The 17,884-nt window shown below is 39.4% G+C and overlaps 1 protein-coding gene across 2 annotated transcripts in view; it reads left to right on the top strand.

The window, feature by feature from the left end:
- LIMA1 (LIM domain and actin binding 1) overlaps positions 1–17,884 on the top strand; it is a 101,609-nt gene that overhangs the window by 59,671 nt on the left and 24,054 nt on the right. For both annotated transcript variants that reach the window (XM_049883098.1, XM_049883099.1), the window contains one exon: positions 8,296–8,760. In XM_049883098.1, coding sequence (XP_049739055.1) covers positions 8,296–8,760 — 465 coding nt within the window. The remainder of the gene's footprint in view (positions 1–8,295; positions 8,761–17,884) is intronic.

The raw sequence follows: 17,884 nt of genomic DNA, 5'->3' as shown, positions 1-17,884 counted from the left end.
TTATGAATAGCAGTGGAATACTCTCTGATATAGTGCCAGAAGATGAGCCCCTCAGATTGGAAGGCACTCAAAATATGACTGGGAAACAGCTGCCTCTTCAAAGTAGAATCAACCTTAATGACGTGGATGGAATCAAGTTTTGGGGACCTTCATTTGTTTGCTGATGTAGCATGAGAAGAAACAGCTGCAAACATCCATTAGTAACTGGAAGGTGGAATGTACCAAGTATAAATCAAGGAAAATTGGATGTTCTCAAAAATGAAATGGAGTGCTTGAAGATCACTGTCTTAGGCATTAGTTAGCTGAAATGAACTCATATTGGCCATTTTGAATTAGACAGTCATATAATCCACTATGCCAGGAATGACATACTGAGGAGGAATGGTATTGCATTCATTGTCAAAAAGAACATTTCAAGATCTATCCTGAAGTACAACGCTATCAGTGATAGGATAATATGCATACACCTACAAGGAAGACTTCAGTATTGATTATAGCTCAAGATAAAGAAAACAAAAATCCTCACAACTGGACCAATAAGTAACATCATGGTAAATGGAAAAAAGGTTGAAGTTGTCAAGGATTTCATTTTACTTGGGTCCATAATCAACACCCATGGAAGCAGCAGTCAAGAAACCAAAAGACACATTGCATTGGGTAAATCTGCTGCAGAAGGCCTCTTTAAAGTGTTGAAAAGCAAAGGTGTCACCTCAAAAACTAAGGTACACCTGACCCAAGCTGTGGTATTTTCAGTAGCCTCATATGCACGTGAAAGCTGGATGATGAATAAGGAAGACTAAAAAGAATTGAAGCCTTTGTGACGTTGGCGAAGAATATTGAATATACCATGGGTTGCCAAAAGAATGAACAAATCTGTCTTGGCAGAAGTACAACCAGAATGACCCTTAGAAGCGAGGATGGTGAGACTTCGCCTCACATACTTGGGACATGTTATCAGGAGGGATCAGTTCCTGGAGAAGGTCATCATGCTTAGTAAAGTAGAGGGTCATTGAAAAAGAGAAAGACCCTCAACAAGATGGATCAACACAGTGGCTGCAACAATGAGCTTAAGCATAATAACAATAGTGAGGATGGCACAGGACCAGGAAGTGTTTCGTTCTGTTGTACATAGGGTCACTATGAGTCGGAACTGACTCCACAGCACCTAACAACAGCAACAGCAACAAGTTAATATGACTATTACTCAAATTTATGCAACAACCACTAATTCCAAAGATAAAGAAGTTGAAGATTTTTACCACGTGAAAGTTGGAAACAAAGAAGGATCAGTAGTTGGAAAATTTTGGTCCTGGTGATAGAAATGATGCCAGAGAATGCATGATAGAGTTTTGCAAGACCAATGACCTATTCATTAGAAATACCTTTTTTTCAACAACATAAACAGCAACTATACATGCGGGCCTCCCTAGATGGCACACACAGGAATAAAATCGAGAAGACAAAGTAAAGTATTATGATGAAATGTGCAAAGACCTGGAGTTGGAAAACCAAAACGGAAGAACACACTCCAAATTTCTCAAGCCAAAAGAAGTGGAGAAGAAATCAAGCATCGAGTTGCAATATTGAAGACTCCTATGCGCAAGATATTGAATGATTCAGGAAGCATCAAAAGAAGATGAAAGGAATACACAGAGTCACTGTACCAAAAAGAATTGGTTGACGTTCAGCCGTTTCAGGAGGTGCTATATGATCAAGAACTGATGATACTGAAGAAAGAAGTCCAAGTTGTACTGAAGGCATCGGCAAAAAACAAGGCTCTAGAAATTGACAGAATATCAATTGAGATGTTTCAACATACTGATGCAGCACTGGAGGTGCTCACTCATCTATGCAGAGAAATTTGGAAGACAGTTACCTGGCTAGTCGACTGGAAGAGATACATATTTGTTCCCATTCCAAAGAAAGGTGATCCAACAGAGTGAAGAAATTAATCACACGTAAGTAAAATTTTGCTGAAGATAATTAAAAAACAGTTGCAGTAGCACATCAAAAGAGAACTGCCGGAAATTCAAGCTGTTTTCAGAAAAGGTTGTGGAAAGATAGATATCACTGCTGATGTCAGATGGATTTTGGATGAAAGCAGAGAATATCAGGAGGATGTTTGTTGTTGTTGTTAAATGCTGTTGAGTCAGTTCTGACTCATAGCGACCCTGTGTACAGCAGAATGAAACACTGCCTGGTCCTGAGCCATCCTCGCTATCAACAAGCCCACTGCTGAAGCCACTGTGTCAATCCATCTTGTTAAGAGTCTTTCCCTTTTTCCTGACCCTCTGCTTTACTAAGCATGATGTCCTTCTCCAGGGACTTGTCCCTCCTCATAACATGTTCCAAAGTATGTGAGACGAAGTCTCGCCATCCTTGCTTCTAAGGAGCATTCTGGCTGTACTTCCTCCAAGACAGGTTTGTTCTTTCTTCTGGCAGTCCATGGTATGGTCAATATTCTCCTCCTACACCATAATTCAAAGGCACCAGTTCTTCTTCAGTCTTCCTTTTTCATTGTCCAGCTTTTGCATGCATATGAGGTGATTGAAAATACCATGGCTTGGGTCAAATGCACCTTAGTCCTCGAAATGACTCTTTGCTTTTGAACACTTTAAAGGGTCTTTTGCAACAGATTTGCCCAGTACTATACGTTGTTTGATTTTTTGACTGCTACTTCCAAGTAAAGTGAAATCCTTGACAACGTCATTCTTTTCTTCGTTTATCATGATGTTGTTTATTGGTTCAGTTGTGAGGATTTTTGTTTTCTTTATGTTAAGCTGTAATCCATACTGAAGGCTGTAGTCTTTGATCCTCATCAGTAAGTGCTTCAAGTCCTCTTCACTTTCAGCAGCAAGGTTGTGTAATCTGCATATCACAGGTTGTTAATGAGTCTTCTTCCAATCCTGATGCGTTATTCTTCTTCATATAGTCCAGTTTCTTGGATTATTTGCTCATCATACAGATTGAATAAGTATGGTGAAAGGGTACAACCCTGACACACACCTTTCCTGATTTTAAACCACGCACTATCCCCTTGTTCTGCTTAAACAACTGCTTCTTGGTCTATGTACAAGTTCCACATGAGCACAATTAAGTGTTCTGGTATTCCCATTCTTCGCAATGTCATCCATAATTTGTTATGATTCACACAGTCCAATGCCTTCGCATAGTCAATAAAACAGAGGTAAACATCTTTCTGGTATTCTCTACTTTCAGTCAAAATCCCATCTGATATCAGAAACGATATCCCTCATTCCATGTCATCTTCTGAATCCAGCGTGAATGTCTGGCAGTTCCCTGTTGAGGTACTGCTACAACTGTTCTTGAGCTATCTTCAGCATAATTTTACTTGCATGTGGTATTAATATTATTGTTTGATAATTTCTGCATTTAGCTGGATCACCTTTCTTGGGAATAGGCATGTATATGGATCTTTTCCCATCAGTTGGCCAGGTAGCAGTCTTCCCAATTTCTTGGCATAGGTGAGTGAGTGCTTCCAGCATTCCGTTTGTTGAAACCAGGGCTTTGAACCAGCACTTCCCAGTTCAGCTATGGCTGAGGAAGTAATTCTGGAACAGACTCAAATTTTTTAAATTTGGGTGAACTGGAACAGGTAAAATTTCAGGTTGAATGAAGCCCTGCTAGGAACTTAATCTCCCTCTCAGAAAACAAGGGTAGCGTATGGGTTGCATAGCAACGAAATCTCTTGCCCATTGAATTTTGAGCAAAGTCAGAAACAGCAGTGCCCCACTCAAAGATGACAGTCACCTGTGCTGATTTGAATGTGTGTCACTCTCCACAGACCTGTCAATAATCCGACCTCATGCATCAGGCTCCTGAAAGGGCTCACTATGCTTCTTCTAAGTCTCCCATTCCAGGGCTTTAACCCATAATTTTTTCCCATTCTAGTTACTGTTCTGGATCACCCAAATTTTAAAAATTCAGGTATGTTCCAGTTTTGCTTTATCAGCCATGACTGAACTGGTTTGAACTGCTTCCTTCATTACCATTGGTTCTTGATCATATGCTTCCTCCTGAAATAGTTGAATGTCAACCAATTCTTTCTGGTACAGTGACTGTGTGTACTCCTTGCATCTTCTTTTGATGCTTCCTGTGTTTTTCAGTATTTTGCCCACAGAGGTCTTAAAAGTTTGCGAGGGGCCATCTAAGAAACTCCACTGGTCCCACCCGTCTGGTGTAAGGGAGAATGAAGAAAGCCAAAGATACAAGGGAAAGATTTGTCCAAAGGACTAATGGACCACAACTACTACACCCTCCACCAGCCTCCACCATACTGAGTCCAGCACAACTAGCTGGTGGCCAGCTACCATCACCAACTGCTCTGACAGGGATCACAATAGAGGGTCCCAGACAGAGCTGGAGAAAAGTGTAGAATAAAATTCAAACTCACACAAAAAAAGGCCAGACACTGGTCTGACAGAGACTGGAGGAACTCTGAGAGTATGGCCCCCCGGACACCCTTTTAACTCAGTACTGAAGTCACTCCTGAGGTTTACCCTTCAGCCAAAGATGAGACAGGCCCATAAAACAAACAATAATACACATAACTCAACCATGTATATGAGACTAAATGGGCACACCAGACCAGGCGTAAGGACGAGAAGGCAGGAGGGAACAGGAAAGTTGGATGAATGAATGGAAATGAGAAACCCGAGGTCAAGAAGGGGAGAGTGTTGACACGTTATGAGGTTGGCAACCAATGTCACAAAATAATGTGTATTAATTGTTTAATGAGAAACTAATAATCTGCTCTGTAACCTTCATCTAAAGCACTATACGTATATATAAAACCCATTGCCTTCAAGTCAATTCTGACTCATACTGATCCTATAGGACAGAGTAGAACTGCCCCATAGGGTTTCCAAGGAGTGCCTGGTGAATTCAAACTGCCAACACACTGCCCATAGAATTCTTCAGTATTGCAACTTGAGGCTTGAATTTTTTCTTCAGTTCTTTTCAGCTTGAGAAATGCTGAGTGTGTTCTTCTCTTTTTATTTTCTAATTTCAGGTCTTTCTACATTTCGATATAATACTTTATTTTGTCCTCTTAAGCTACCCTTTGAAATCTTCTGTTCAGCTCTTTGTCATTTCTTCTTTTCACTTTAGCTACTGTCTATGTTCGGGAGCAAGTTTCAGAGTCTCCTGTGATATCCATTTTGGTCTTTTTTTTTTTTTTAATTTTTATTGTCCTTTAAGTGAAAGTTTACAAATCAAGTTAGTCTCTATACAAAAATTTATATACACACCTTGCTATATACTCCTGGAAACCCTGATGGCGTAGTGGTTAAGTGCTTATACTCCTAGTTGGTCTCCCACTAATGAGACAGCACACTCCTCTCCACCCTCTATTTTTGTGTCCATTCAGCCAGCTTCTGACCCCCTCTGCCTTCTCATCTCCCCTCCAGACAGGAGCTGCCCACATAGTCTTATGTGTCTACTTGATCCAAGAAGCTCACTCCTCACCAGTATCATTTTCTATCCTATAGTCCAGTCCAATCCCTGTCTGAAGAGTTGGGTTTGGGAATGGTTCCTGTCTTGGGCTAACAGAAGGTCTGGGGACTGTGGCCTCCAGGATCCTTCTAGTCTCAGTCAGACCATTAAGTCTGGTCTTTTTACGAGAATTTGAGGTCTGGATCCCAGTGCTGTCCTGCCCCTTCAGGGGTTCTCTGTTGTGTTCCCTGTCAAGGCAGTCATCGGTTGTAGCCAGGCACTATCTAGTTCTTCTGGTCTCAGACTGATGTAGTCTCTGGTTTATGTGGCCCTTTCTTTCTCTTGGGCTCATAATTACCTTGTATCTTTGGTGTTTCTTCATTCTCCTTTGCTTCATGTGGGTTGAGACCAGTTGATGCATCCTAGATGACTACTTGCTACTTTTCTGTCTTTTTAATGACCGTTTGCTTTCTTCATGTGTGATGTCCTTGATATCATCTCACGACTCGTCTGGTCTTTTGTTGTTAGTGTTCAGTGCATCGTATCTATTCTCAAGATGGTCTCTATATTCAGCTGGGATATGCTAAAGGCCATACTTTGGTTCTTATAGACTTGTTTTAATTTTCTTCAGCTTCAGCTTGAACTTGCATAGGAGCAATTGATGGTCTGTTCCACAGTCAGCCCCTGGCCTTGTTCTGACTGATGATAGTGAGCTTGTCCATAATCTCTTTCGATAGATGTAGTCAGTTTGATTCCTGTGTATTCCATCCAGCAAGATCCACGTGTATAGTCACTGTGTATGCTGTTGAAAAAAGGTATTTGCAGTGAATACATTGTTGGTCTTGCAAAATTCTGTCATGCAATCTCCGGTATCATTTCTATCACCAAAGCCATATTTTCCAGCTACTGATCCTTCTTCTGGAGCCCTGGTGGCACAGTGGTTAAGAGCTACAGCAAGCTACAGCTGCTAACCAAAAGGTCAGTAGTTGCAGTCCACGAGCTGCTCCTTGAAAACCCTATGGGGCAGTTCTACTCTGTCCTGTAGGGTTGCTATGAATCGGAATTGACTTGATTGCAATGGGTTTGGATCCTTCTTCGTTTCCAGCTTTCACAGTCCAGTCACCGTTAATTATCAGTGCATCTTGATTGCATGTTTCATCAATTTCATATTGCAAAAGTTGGTAAAAATCTTCAATTTTTTCATTTATAATATACATGTATAATAATATGGGATCATGCTGTTTTATAATTGGCTTTTTCACTCAACAATATCTTAGGAGTATCTTTCCATGTCAGTAAATTATACTTTGATCATAAATCTATATCTAAGAGAAATAGTTTCCAGTTACCAAGGCCAAATGCCACTTTAATTCTTTGGGTAGGACGGGTGAAGTTGGAGACCCAGATGACTCGTTCATTGTGTGGCATGAAGTAGTACAAAGCCAAGAGTGCCGCTGGTGGTTAAGGTAGCGCCAGCTTCCAGAGCTGCTTTTCATATCTCTCTTTTCCAGCAAGAAAGCTTTTTATGCTTCTTATACCTGTGATTTATACATTGCTCCCTCAATGAATCATCTTGTCAGCTAAGATTTAAATGCAAGAATCAAGGAGTTGTTCTTTTGTAACTTCTTTTTTTCCAAACCTTGGTGCTTCTTGATGAAGTAGCTCTCAGAGTGTATTCAGAAGAGTAATAGGGTGAGAGACTTAATTCCCAATATAGCTGCTAATCCCGTTTAATTCCCAGAAATCTTTGAGTCCTAGGTTGTTTGTCCTTGCTTTCTTAGTTGAAAGACCAGTATGTTACAGACCACAGGAATGGAGAAGGTATTGGAGTTTGTGGTTTGTTGGGGAGATGGTGCTGCTCACATTACTTAGAAGGAATATTTCCGAAGTATGGAACATTTAATTTTACTTCAACGAGCATCTTTCCTCTATTTTTGTGCAGCAACAGTGTTTTTTTCAGGTTGTTTCCAATCTTATGTGCTATAAGTTCATCTCATTTTGACCCAGGAGAAAGTGAAATCTTAGATGTGTATGTAAATGTGTGTCCTTCAATCAACCAAGTGATTTTTTGTTTTGTTTTTTGTAGGAAGCCTGAGTATTTAAGTTCAACCAAAGGATCTTTAAAATAGTGAGTTTTCTGGTAACTGAGAATTTACAGACGGATAAATATATAGAGGAGAGCAGAGAAAAGGAAATTTAGATTCTCACAAAAAAATAAAACTTGACTGTTTTTATGCAAGTAAATTATATTAGATATGACTAAATATCATTTATGTAAATACATGTAAAAGTCTGATGACTTCTTTAAGTTTCTACAAGAAATATTTCAATCCTTGATGCTACTATCTGTAATTATCGATATTGCATAGTTTCAGCTACGCTGTGTCTTTGCCTTATGTAAAAGAAAAAACTCAGCAGAATTCACCACATAATTTTGTGACATGTAGTGATGAACTTGTATTAATGCATATCTACAGTATTTAAAGTTTCTGGTATTTTGCTTTTCTGTCTTGCTTTTCCCATTTATCTTTGGATAAAAATCTCTTGTCTCCAATGTAACTATCATTAGATCTGGACTCTCCTTTCTTCTCATTTTGTCCTTATAAGGCTATCCTGTTTTATCACTTCCTGCTTCAGCTCCTGACTTTTTCTCTCTTCCCCTCTCCCTCTCCTGGGGTGGATGCTTTCTCCATGTGGCAGGACTGTAACCGTTCACAGCTGTCTGAAACGGCAGTGGACCAGGAGCAGCTCAGAGTTTTAACTTTCATTTTTACAAAGAACAACATGTTTGAATGTTTCAGCAGGCAAGTTATAACTGGCACTTACTTCTTGTTCTTCTAGAACACTGAAAATCACCCCCAGCACTTCAGAAGAGGGACTCTGACTGTGTTAAAGAAGAAGTGGGAGAACCCAGTGCTGGGAGCCGAGTCACGCACAGATTCTCTGAGAAACAGCAACACTCAGATTAGGCACAGAGTCAACCATCCTCCCGCCGAAGTGGCAAGCAGCTCTGCGTCTCGAGCTGCAGCTGACCAAGCGGAACGAGACCACAGCAGATCGAGGTTGGGCTCACCTCCTGAAGCCCTCACTGAGTGCTGGTTTCCCCACATCCAGGACAGCGCAGATCTTCAAGACAGCTCCACAGAAAGTAAAAAAATGGAAACTTGTCTGGGAGAATCCAGGCACGAAGTAGGAAAAGCTGAAATCAGTGAAAACCCAGATGCTACAGGCAAAATAGAGAAATATAATGTTCCACTCAACAGGCTTAAGATGATGTTTGAGAAAGGTGAATCAACTCAAACCAAGGTAAGAATTGGTAGGTTTAAACCTTGAGAGAACCAAGTCAAGTAACTAAGCAAAGTGGTTTTTCCAATCTAGACAGTTTGATTTCGGATGAATATGTGATGGGTCTGTCTTTGATTCAGGTTAGATAAGTTAACGAATTATTTACATAAATGCTAATGTATCTGTGAGCCCCTGACTCATTTTAATGTTAGATTCATACTGGGACTCAGGTTGATATCTACAGATGTAATAGAGTTTGATACCAGTTGAATTTTGTGTTTTTGTATGTTTGCCCTTTTAATTTGTCTTCCTGTGCCTTTTGTCAGGTACAGCTTTAGGGGGTGAATCGCTCTCCGTTTGGACACAGCTGCAGACTGAGTGTTAAGGCCAGAGTTTAACATTTAGACTGAGGAGTAGTTGTCTCTGCTAGCTGAATCGCTTCTCTTCTCGACTTCCTCCTCTGTGCCTTCCAACAAATGTTTTCTGTCAGCTAAAATCCTCTCCCAGGAAAAATCAATGAAGATAGCCAGACTAGCTGTAGCCTTCAGGAGTTTTGACTTGCAAATGCACAGGGTTGCATTTTCCTACCACTGCTAATGAAATTTGATCCTTCATGTGGATTGCAGACTGGGTCCCCAGAGGGAATTACTTAACTAGAAAATGAGTTACATATGCTGGTGACTTATAACACAATCCAGAGGCCGCAGAGCTGGTAAATTTTTCCAGTTTTCTCATACTTTCCTGCATATCTGGCTTTATACACAGGGATGGTTTGTTACAACAGTCATTATAATGAAATAAACAGATCTAACAGAGGGCAAAGCCATCCTTTACTCTAGATGCCGTCTAGATGGGAAAGCGGATTTTTTGAAGCTAAATATTTGGCTCAAATCCTCCGTTTGTGAAGGGTGAAGCATTCTTTCTGAGATAAAATTAGATAGTTCATCCTCCAGGCCTCAGTTATGTTAGGTGTGACTTAGTCAAATCCCTTCCTGTAGTTTGCAGTGCTTTCCTGCCTAGAAAAAAGCTCTTGAGTGTTTGGGGATCATCTATTTGAGGAAGTAGGAAGAATTTTTTCAAGGTTTGCAAAGCTAGAACCCTTTGCTATGCCTGAGTTTTAGCTACTTTAACAGTGAAACCAGTTGGCAAGAGTTTTATGACTTAAACCCTCTTCCCTGTCTTTTTTTAGTCTCGTAGGCCTGCCAATTCTCTTTCCTCTTGATGGTCTTTATAATTTTTTCCTTTTAAATGGAAGAAGAATTTTAAATGGAGGGAAAAAAATGTCAGAAATTCTAAATAGAGAGGAAGGGGCTTTGTTGTAACTCAAAGCACCATTGTAAGTCTCATTCTCAAAGACCCTGTTAGGGGCTGGACAGCTGATGTCACGCCAGCACACACAATGTGAATTCAGTGCCCAAGGCTAGTGCTTGTTGAAACTGGCCTAAGGTAGGAAATGACTGGGGTGGCAGCAAACAAAAATGCTGATTATGTGTAAGGATCTGATGAGAGGCTCTTTTCTCATAAATGTCTGACAAGAGATGGGTCAGAACAAGCCTATCTCTTTATGCCTTGTCAGAGTGGAAAAAAATTCCTGGTATGAAAAAAGATCTGAATAGATTTCTGATGTCACTGGGCAGCCTGATGGTGAAAGGTGCAGGAAGATACTGGGGTTCTAGGATTGACCCAGGATTTTCCAGGGTTTTTTTTGGGGGGGGGCACCTTTTTTACTTCCTGATTAAATAGCCATTTGTCATTTAATGGACTGCTTAATAATGCACAGCTATCCTTGGTTTTATAGCTGTTTCTAAATAAGCATCATTATTCACGTTGGAAACAGGTGTTGTCTAATATCTCAATAAAGCTGTTTTTTAAAAGTTCTTTCTACTTTAGGTTAAGGAATAACTAATCAGTTTGAAACTAGGTTATGGTTGTTAGCGTAATTTCAGTTTTAACAGGGATAAGGCTTTAGTCAGGAAGTTACATATTTGGATCTTTGGAAGGAAGTGCTGAGAAATATGGTAGGAACGCTAGAAATCCTTTTAGGAGCAAGAGGGTACAAGTCAGAATGTCTACTTCAGAGTTAGGAAATTAGTATATCAGTGAGAGACATAAATATATGGGGTGCAAATTATGTGAATCTTTGGTTCTATAATGGAATTTGAAAGACTGGACTAAATCTCAACTAACTAGATGAAAGGAGTCAGGGACCACATAGATAAGGGAAATTTATGGTCTAGTGTCTGGTCCTCCTAAATCTGTTTATCAGCATTATTTACAAGAGGCAAAGATAACTGGCTTGAGTTCTACTTTTCTCAGACTCTCTTGCTCCGTTTTGTCTGAGATGGCATCTGTTCTTGTCCCCTTCTCTTCCCGATGATCTCTTCTCTGCCCTCCTGTCTTTTTCTCTGTCTGGGTGTAGCCTCATCCGTTTCCATGGTTCCAAGAGATGAATCCCAAAGATACATTCTAATCTTGAACTCTTACCTAAGACTTAGTCCAGTATTTCTGATTGCCTGCAGGATCCCACATCTCTTTGTGAATGTCCCCCAGGCACTCAAATTCAAAGTGATTAAAGAAGAATCCTTTACCTTTCCACCCGAAATCTGCTCTACCACTGGTGTCCCTTAGCGTATCATCATTCACCCAGTTTCTTGGTCTACAAGTCTTGGAATCAGTTCTTCCCTCTGCCCGTCTCCTCCCCCAGTCAGTCACTTACTAACTGGGCCCTCTAAACAAACCTATCCTCTAAACACTTCTCAAGTATGGACCATTCTTTCTAGTCGCACATCTAATTCCAGTGTTTAGCCTTATCACATCTCCTTCATCGACTTCTCACTTCTTTCTTCTCATCTATCCTCCACACTGTTGCTATTTATGTTTATGTTACTCCCTCAAAGATTGATCAAAAACTTTCATGCTTCAAAACTGATGCATATTTATTTTTTAGGTCTTCCATAGTCTGCAGTCAACTTCCCTTTCCAGTCTCGTAGCCAACCTTAAACTCTGGACTACCCCTCAAGTCTCCTGCTATTCTCCAATCGCTGCCTTCTGAAATCTTACTCTTTCTCTATGGTCAGTCAAGACCGTGAGGCCTTATTTTGGTTTCTTCCATATAAAATTAACTTCGCCCTCTTCACCCTCCTATAGAACTTTATTTTTACTTTTCTTTGGGCACTTACATTATGCTTCTTTTATAGTTGTGTGTGAATGTCTACCCTCTCCAGTCTATAATTTCTTTCAAAGTAAAGATGTTTTTATTCCCCAGTGGTCAGCACAGTGACTTGGCTCTTAGTGCTTATTTAATTAAAAGGAAGAAAGAAGCTTAGAACTCAAATAATCTATAAATAATGAGAACCGATTAAAGGCTGTTCCTCACTCTCTACCCTTGGTGAATGGATAGATTATTTAGGTCAGATGGTTAATTGAACATAATGGTTCTAATTCCTATGAGTTGAATGAGTCATGGATGGATTAATGTAAATCTGTGATCATTATTAGGAAAAAGAAATGCCCTAGTGACACATACTGGATGTGGTTTAGCAGCCCTAACTTCATCTGTGTGTCAACCTGGGTTTCAGTTAACAGAGGACAACTATTCTGGGTATCCTTTTATGAAAAAAAAAAAAAAATCAACTACCTATAACCAATGTTCACTTTACTGTCATCTTAACATTTGAATCTATAATCTTTAGAATTCAGGATGAGGTTATTCAAAAATCATCTCTTCCATTTCCAGGAATAACCAAACAATGTAGGAAGCATGTTTCAGGCTCCTTGAGCCTCAGTTATTTGTTTCCTAACATATTTGGTCCACAGAAATCCCTGGATGGGAGCACTGAGACCAAATATCTTAGTAGTATGTTTCTGCCTTCATAGCCAATTTAAATATTGTTCTTTCCTTGGGTCAAGATTGGACCAGTAGGTGTAATGCAAGGAAATAAGACCGGATATGGATACCCCTCTGTTCTTTTACACAGTTGCTGACTACTGCTGCCTCAGTACAGTGTTTCCATCCTCTAGGAGAGGAGTTAGGTAAAGGAAGGAAGGAAGAAGAAGAGAGAATGCCTCCTCACCAAAAATCCCCATCCCTAAAACACATAAACACATTTGCTCACTCTCTGGGGACTAACCAAGGTTAGGAGGTAGTAATGAGAAGGTAATGAATGATAAGTTTGTCCCTAAGTAGATAGAATTAAAACTATTTTTAAAAGAATTCTTTCCCCTGTGCTTTTTCTCTTATCCATAGTATATTTTAATGCTTCCAGTTAGTTATATTTTAATTGGTTTTAACTTGTTTTAAATGATAAAGGTATAACAGTACATTCAGATAAAATAGAAGTATCTAAAGTAAAAAGTGGAAGTTTTCCCCACCCACCACCTCCCCTTTCCTGTACTTCTCTCCTCTTAGACCCACAGCCCTTTACTTCCCTCAGAACTCCTCTTCCACTTATCACTGGGGTCCTGGATCCTTATACGTAAGAATAGTCAAATCACCAACAAAGTTGCACTTTGTTAGCATGAGAGTAAAACTATCCTTATTCGAACAGCTCAACATTTTTGTGGTTTTTCTTGTCATAAGTTCCTAGAAGTGACACTTGGTATTTTGTTTAACCTTACATAATACGGGTACATAACAGTATATACGTGTTGATATAGGAGAGGGAGCCCTTGAGGAAATAAGGTAACCAAGCTAAAGTCTGATCTGTGTTCATCAGATATTTTACCCATAGCCAACCAATCTATAATCTGCATCAAAGAAACAATTTATATAGACCTCTTGAAGAATGGGTGGGTGTCCATAGAGAATCCCAAAATTGTTATGAAGAGTATCCATAACATTTTATCTTCCCCTCTCCCTTATCTACTTAATGTTATCTTAATAAGATTTTTCCTTTGCTTTATTAATATGTCTTCAGTAAGTTAATTTAGAATTATATTCCAAGAAGAATGCAATACTGAGGATGTTCATAACTGGTATTAATTACATATTTTCCTGTTTCATTTTTAAATCATGCAGAAGTGATGGGCTTAGGGTTAGGATTGGACATGTGGAGGAAAGGCATTTGGAGAACTATCTGCATCACTGTGGGGTCTAATACAGTCATCCTAGAGTAGCGAAGTATATCTCTAATTTGCGTATCAGTGAACCATAAATCTTAGGTTGACTCACTGTAGAACCTCCGATAGATACCATCTCTAGTGCTTTACATGTGGATAACTGGTTTTGCATATTATTATTATTAAATACATGCAAGAATTATCTTTGTTTTCTATTAATACTCATATATATCCTATTGAAACTAACTTTTTGCTGATATGTAATTTTAAAATGTAAATAAGACTACTCTCGGTGTTATTTTAAATGACCTTTCTATAGCGGTACATTTCTCATGAAGACTACATACCAGTATAATTTCAGTTTTCTTTACTCTTAATTAATAGCTCTGAGTAATTCTTACGTGTTTTGTGGTAAGACAATAATGGATCCAGGTATGAGAATGCCAGTCAAGGAATTCTGATCTCTCACACTGTTCCTTGCTCCAAATGCTGTCCTTGATGTGTGAACCAGAAAGCAGTCATCTCTTTTTTTCTGCTTACTTTCATCCCCACTAACTGCTTAATGGTTTCTAGCCAGTTTCATTACAATAAAATATGTTGAAAATAAATGTCAGGGGACTAGAACATTCTATGAGAAGCAACATTGGTTACTTTTGAATTTGAGGGGTCTAGAAAGACCTCATTTGCCCGCCAGCGGCACAATGATTAAGAGCTTGGCTACTAACCAAAAGGTTGGCAGTTTGAATCCACCCACTGCTCCTTGGAAGCCCTGTGGGGCAGTTCTACTCAGTCCTATAGGGTCATTATGAGTTAGAATCATGACTCGATGGCAACGAGTTTGGTCTTTTTTGGTTTATCACTACCCTTAAGGAGCCCTGGTGGCACAACGGTTATTAAGTGCTCACTCGGGTGCTAACCAAAAGGTTGGCAGTTTGAACCCCCCAGCCGCCCTATGGGAGGAAGATGTGGCAGTCTGCTTCCATAAAGATTACAGCCTTGGAAATCCTATGGGGCAGTTCTACTCTGTCCTATAGGGTCGCTATGAGTCAGAATTGACTCAAAGGCAATGCGTTTTGGGTATCATTGCCTTTGTCTTCCTGCTATTGGAATCACTCCTGGATTAGATAACAGAGGTGTGTATCCAGATGAATATTTTAAAGAGTCATTTCCTCTAGCTTCTAACTCATCAGTGAGTTATGGTGAGTGAGAACTCCTCATCAAGATCATTGACACATAGATCCTAGAACTATAAGGGACTTTAAGAGGTTATTTAATCCAGCTCACTGTTCTCAGGTAGTTAGGATATTAAATTCGTAGTCATCGAGCCAACTCCAACTCATGCCGACCACATGTGTGTCAGAGCAGAACCGTGCTCCATAGGATTTTCAACGGTGGATTTTTTTTTCCAAGTATAGATCACCAGGCCTTTCTTCCAAGGCATCTTTGGGTGAACTGGAACTTCCAGCTTTTCAGTTAGCAACCGAGTGCATTAACCATCTGCACCACCCAGGAATTCTAGTTAAACCCATTGCCATGGAGTCAGTTCCGGCTCATAGCAACCCTATAAGGCAGAGTAGAACTACCCCATAGGATTTCCAAGGCTGTAGCCTTTCTGGAAGCAGACTGCCACATCTTTCTCCCCACAGAGCAGCTCATGGGTTTGAACCATTGACCTTTCAGTTAGCAGGTGTGTGATAGGATATTATAATCCCTGTTTTATAGATGGAAGCAGCTGAATTCAGAGAAGTTAACTGATATGCCCAGTGTCATGGGGCTAATTAATATAGAACAAGGACTGAAATTGTATACTTTGCATTCTACTGTATAACACTGTCGTGGATATTATAACAACTGTTTGTTGAATAAAATAACTGGCCATGACCCTACATATCTTTGAAATCTAATTTTCTCTAAAATGAGAAAAATTTAAAACATATCAACAACTGTATTCACAAAGATGTTAATTCTATAGCTTTGTTTTATCCTAGATCCTCCCACATTTTATAGTCTCTTTCAACTGAATGAAAAGCACCAGGGCAATGAAGAGAAGAAACACATTGGAATGCAAGAGATTTGTACTAAAACTCTTCAGTTAGAACCCTGTAGTTTTGGGAGGTTTATTTTTATTGTTCTTAGCATGTAAATTAGTCATCTGAACAGTCTCCCTCTCTCTCTCACACACACACACACAGAGAGACAAAGCTGGAAAGGAAAGGAAAAGAAAAAGCCATCATGTAAACGAAAAAAGAAGTAACCACCAATTGCATACAAGACTCTAGATCCTTTGGTTTTAGTCGCTGTGTATTCCACGTTTTGTGCTCTTTATTTTTTGTTTTTTTATATAATCCTTCCTACATATCTTCTACTTCATGTAGTTATCCTTTTATGGAAATATGATATTTCATTATACTGTTTAATCATGCCCCAATTATTTATTAGGTTGTTTTCTTGTTAATAGAAATGCCCTCAGCATCTTGGCAGCAATGTGTGTGTTTGTGTATATATGCATGTTTTATTGTCTTTGGGCTATATTACTGAAGTGATATTATCGTGGTCAAAAGATGCAATCCATTAAACATTCTTCTTATGTATTTTCAGCTTGTTCTCAAAGACTGTACTATTTTGTAAAACCACTTTCACAATGCAAGGACATATTTGATTCCCAGACCCTCATCAGCATTTAGTTTGATCATTTTTATTTATTTATATTAATTTAATAGATATGAAGTATTACCTCTCCTCCCTTTTTTCCTAATTATAAGAGTAAAACATCTTTGTAGAAAGCTTAAAAATACAGAAAATGTAAAGATATCCCAGCACCTGGAGCTATCACCCAACTCCTTCTATGCTCACTGTTTTTCTTAAATGAGCTCTGTGTTTTCTAAGAGGCCCCTGGAGAAAGAAATGTTTCTCTCTTAGTAGTTTGAGAAATTAAGGTCAAATTTTATCTGTACCCCCTGCCCCCCACCCTTATATAGTTCAGCAAAGTCCCATTTTCCCCTAAAAGCCTCCCTTCCTCCACCCTTTACTTTGGAGGGACTAGAGAGTCAAAGGATTCCTAGGTGGTGCAAATGGCTAAGTGCTCAACTACTACCTGGTGGAGGTTGAACCCACCCAGAGGTACCTTGGAAGACAGGCCTGTTGATCTGCTTCTGAAAGGTTGTAGTTTTGAAAACCCTATGGAGCAGTTCTACTCTGAACACACAGGGTCGCCATGAGTCAGAATCAACTCAGTGGCAACTAACAACAGAGAGTCAGGGAAAGTCAAAGTCTAAAGGTCAAACGAAATGAAGGGAAGCAAGAGGCTCTCAATGCTAGTCTTTAACCTCTGGTAAATTAAAGTGTTGAAATCAGCTTTAAGAAGAATTTTTCTTGAAAACAGGGATGGAGGAAAAGGGAAGCCTGCTTCGTTACTTCAGTAGTTGGAACCCAGCTTATTTTATTTCTTTTTTAAAAAAATCCAGAAAAAAGTAAATTATACATCTGTATCTGTACGTGTTGGTGCATTTGTTTATGGATTTACATAGAGTGTTTAAGGGGTGTTCACACAGAGTTACAGTCAGTTGGTAAGAAAGAGAACTTTCGGGATGGGGTGAGGCCAAGCCTTAAGAAATTCCAGAAACTCTTTAAAGTGTCCTGCCTTCCCTTTCTTCTCTTAATACATTACAATGATTAAAGCTTCCTGAGTGTCTGAGTAAAAACGGTTGAAATGTGATAAAGATGTGATAAAAACAGAGAGTATTTTAATATCAGAATACCTGTTTTTCTTCTTCCTATGCTCTTTTCTGTACTTGAGAAATATCAAAGGAAACTCTTCCTTCTTCCTGTCCCTCATATTACCACTTGTAAAATGAGGATCATAAATTCCATCTTAAATGCATATGAGATATTGTTGTTATTAATGTTTGACTGGTTTGGAGGTAAAAAGGTATTGGAGGGAAGAAAAAAAAAAGCTCAGTGCTTCACCTGGGATCTTGTTAAAGCTATCTCAGAGCTGTAGTCCTCCTCAGAACTGATGTCGGGATAACTTTGACTTCCAGAGACACATCTCTATTTTTCTCTAAGCCCATATGACTTTGTACGCTTT

Source organism: Elephas maximus, chromosome 4, assembly GCF_024166365.1.
Source record: "Elephas maximus indicus isolate mEleMax1 chromosome 4, mEleMax1 primary haplotype, whole genome shotgun sequence".
Lineage (NCBI taxonomy): Eukaryota > Metazoa > Chordata > Mammalia > Proboscidea > Elephantidae > Elephas > Elephas maximus.
This window is presented reverse-complemented; position numbering and strand designations above follow the sequence as displayed.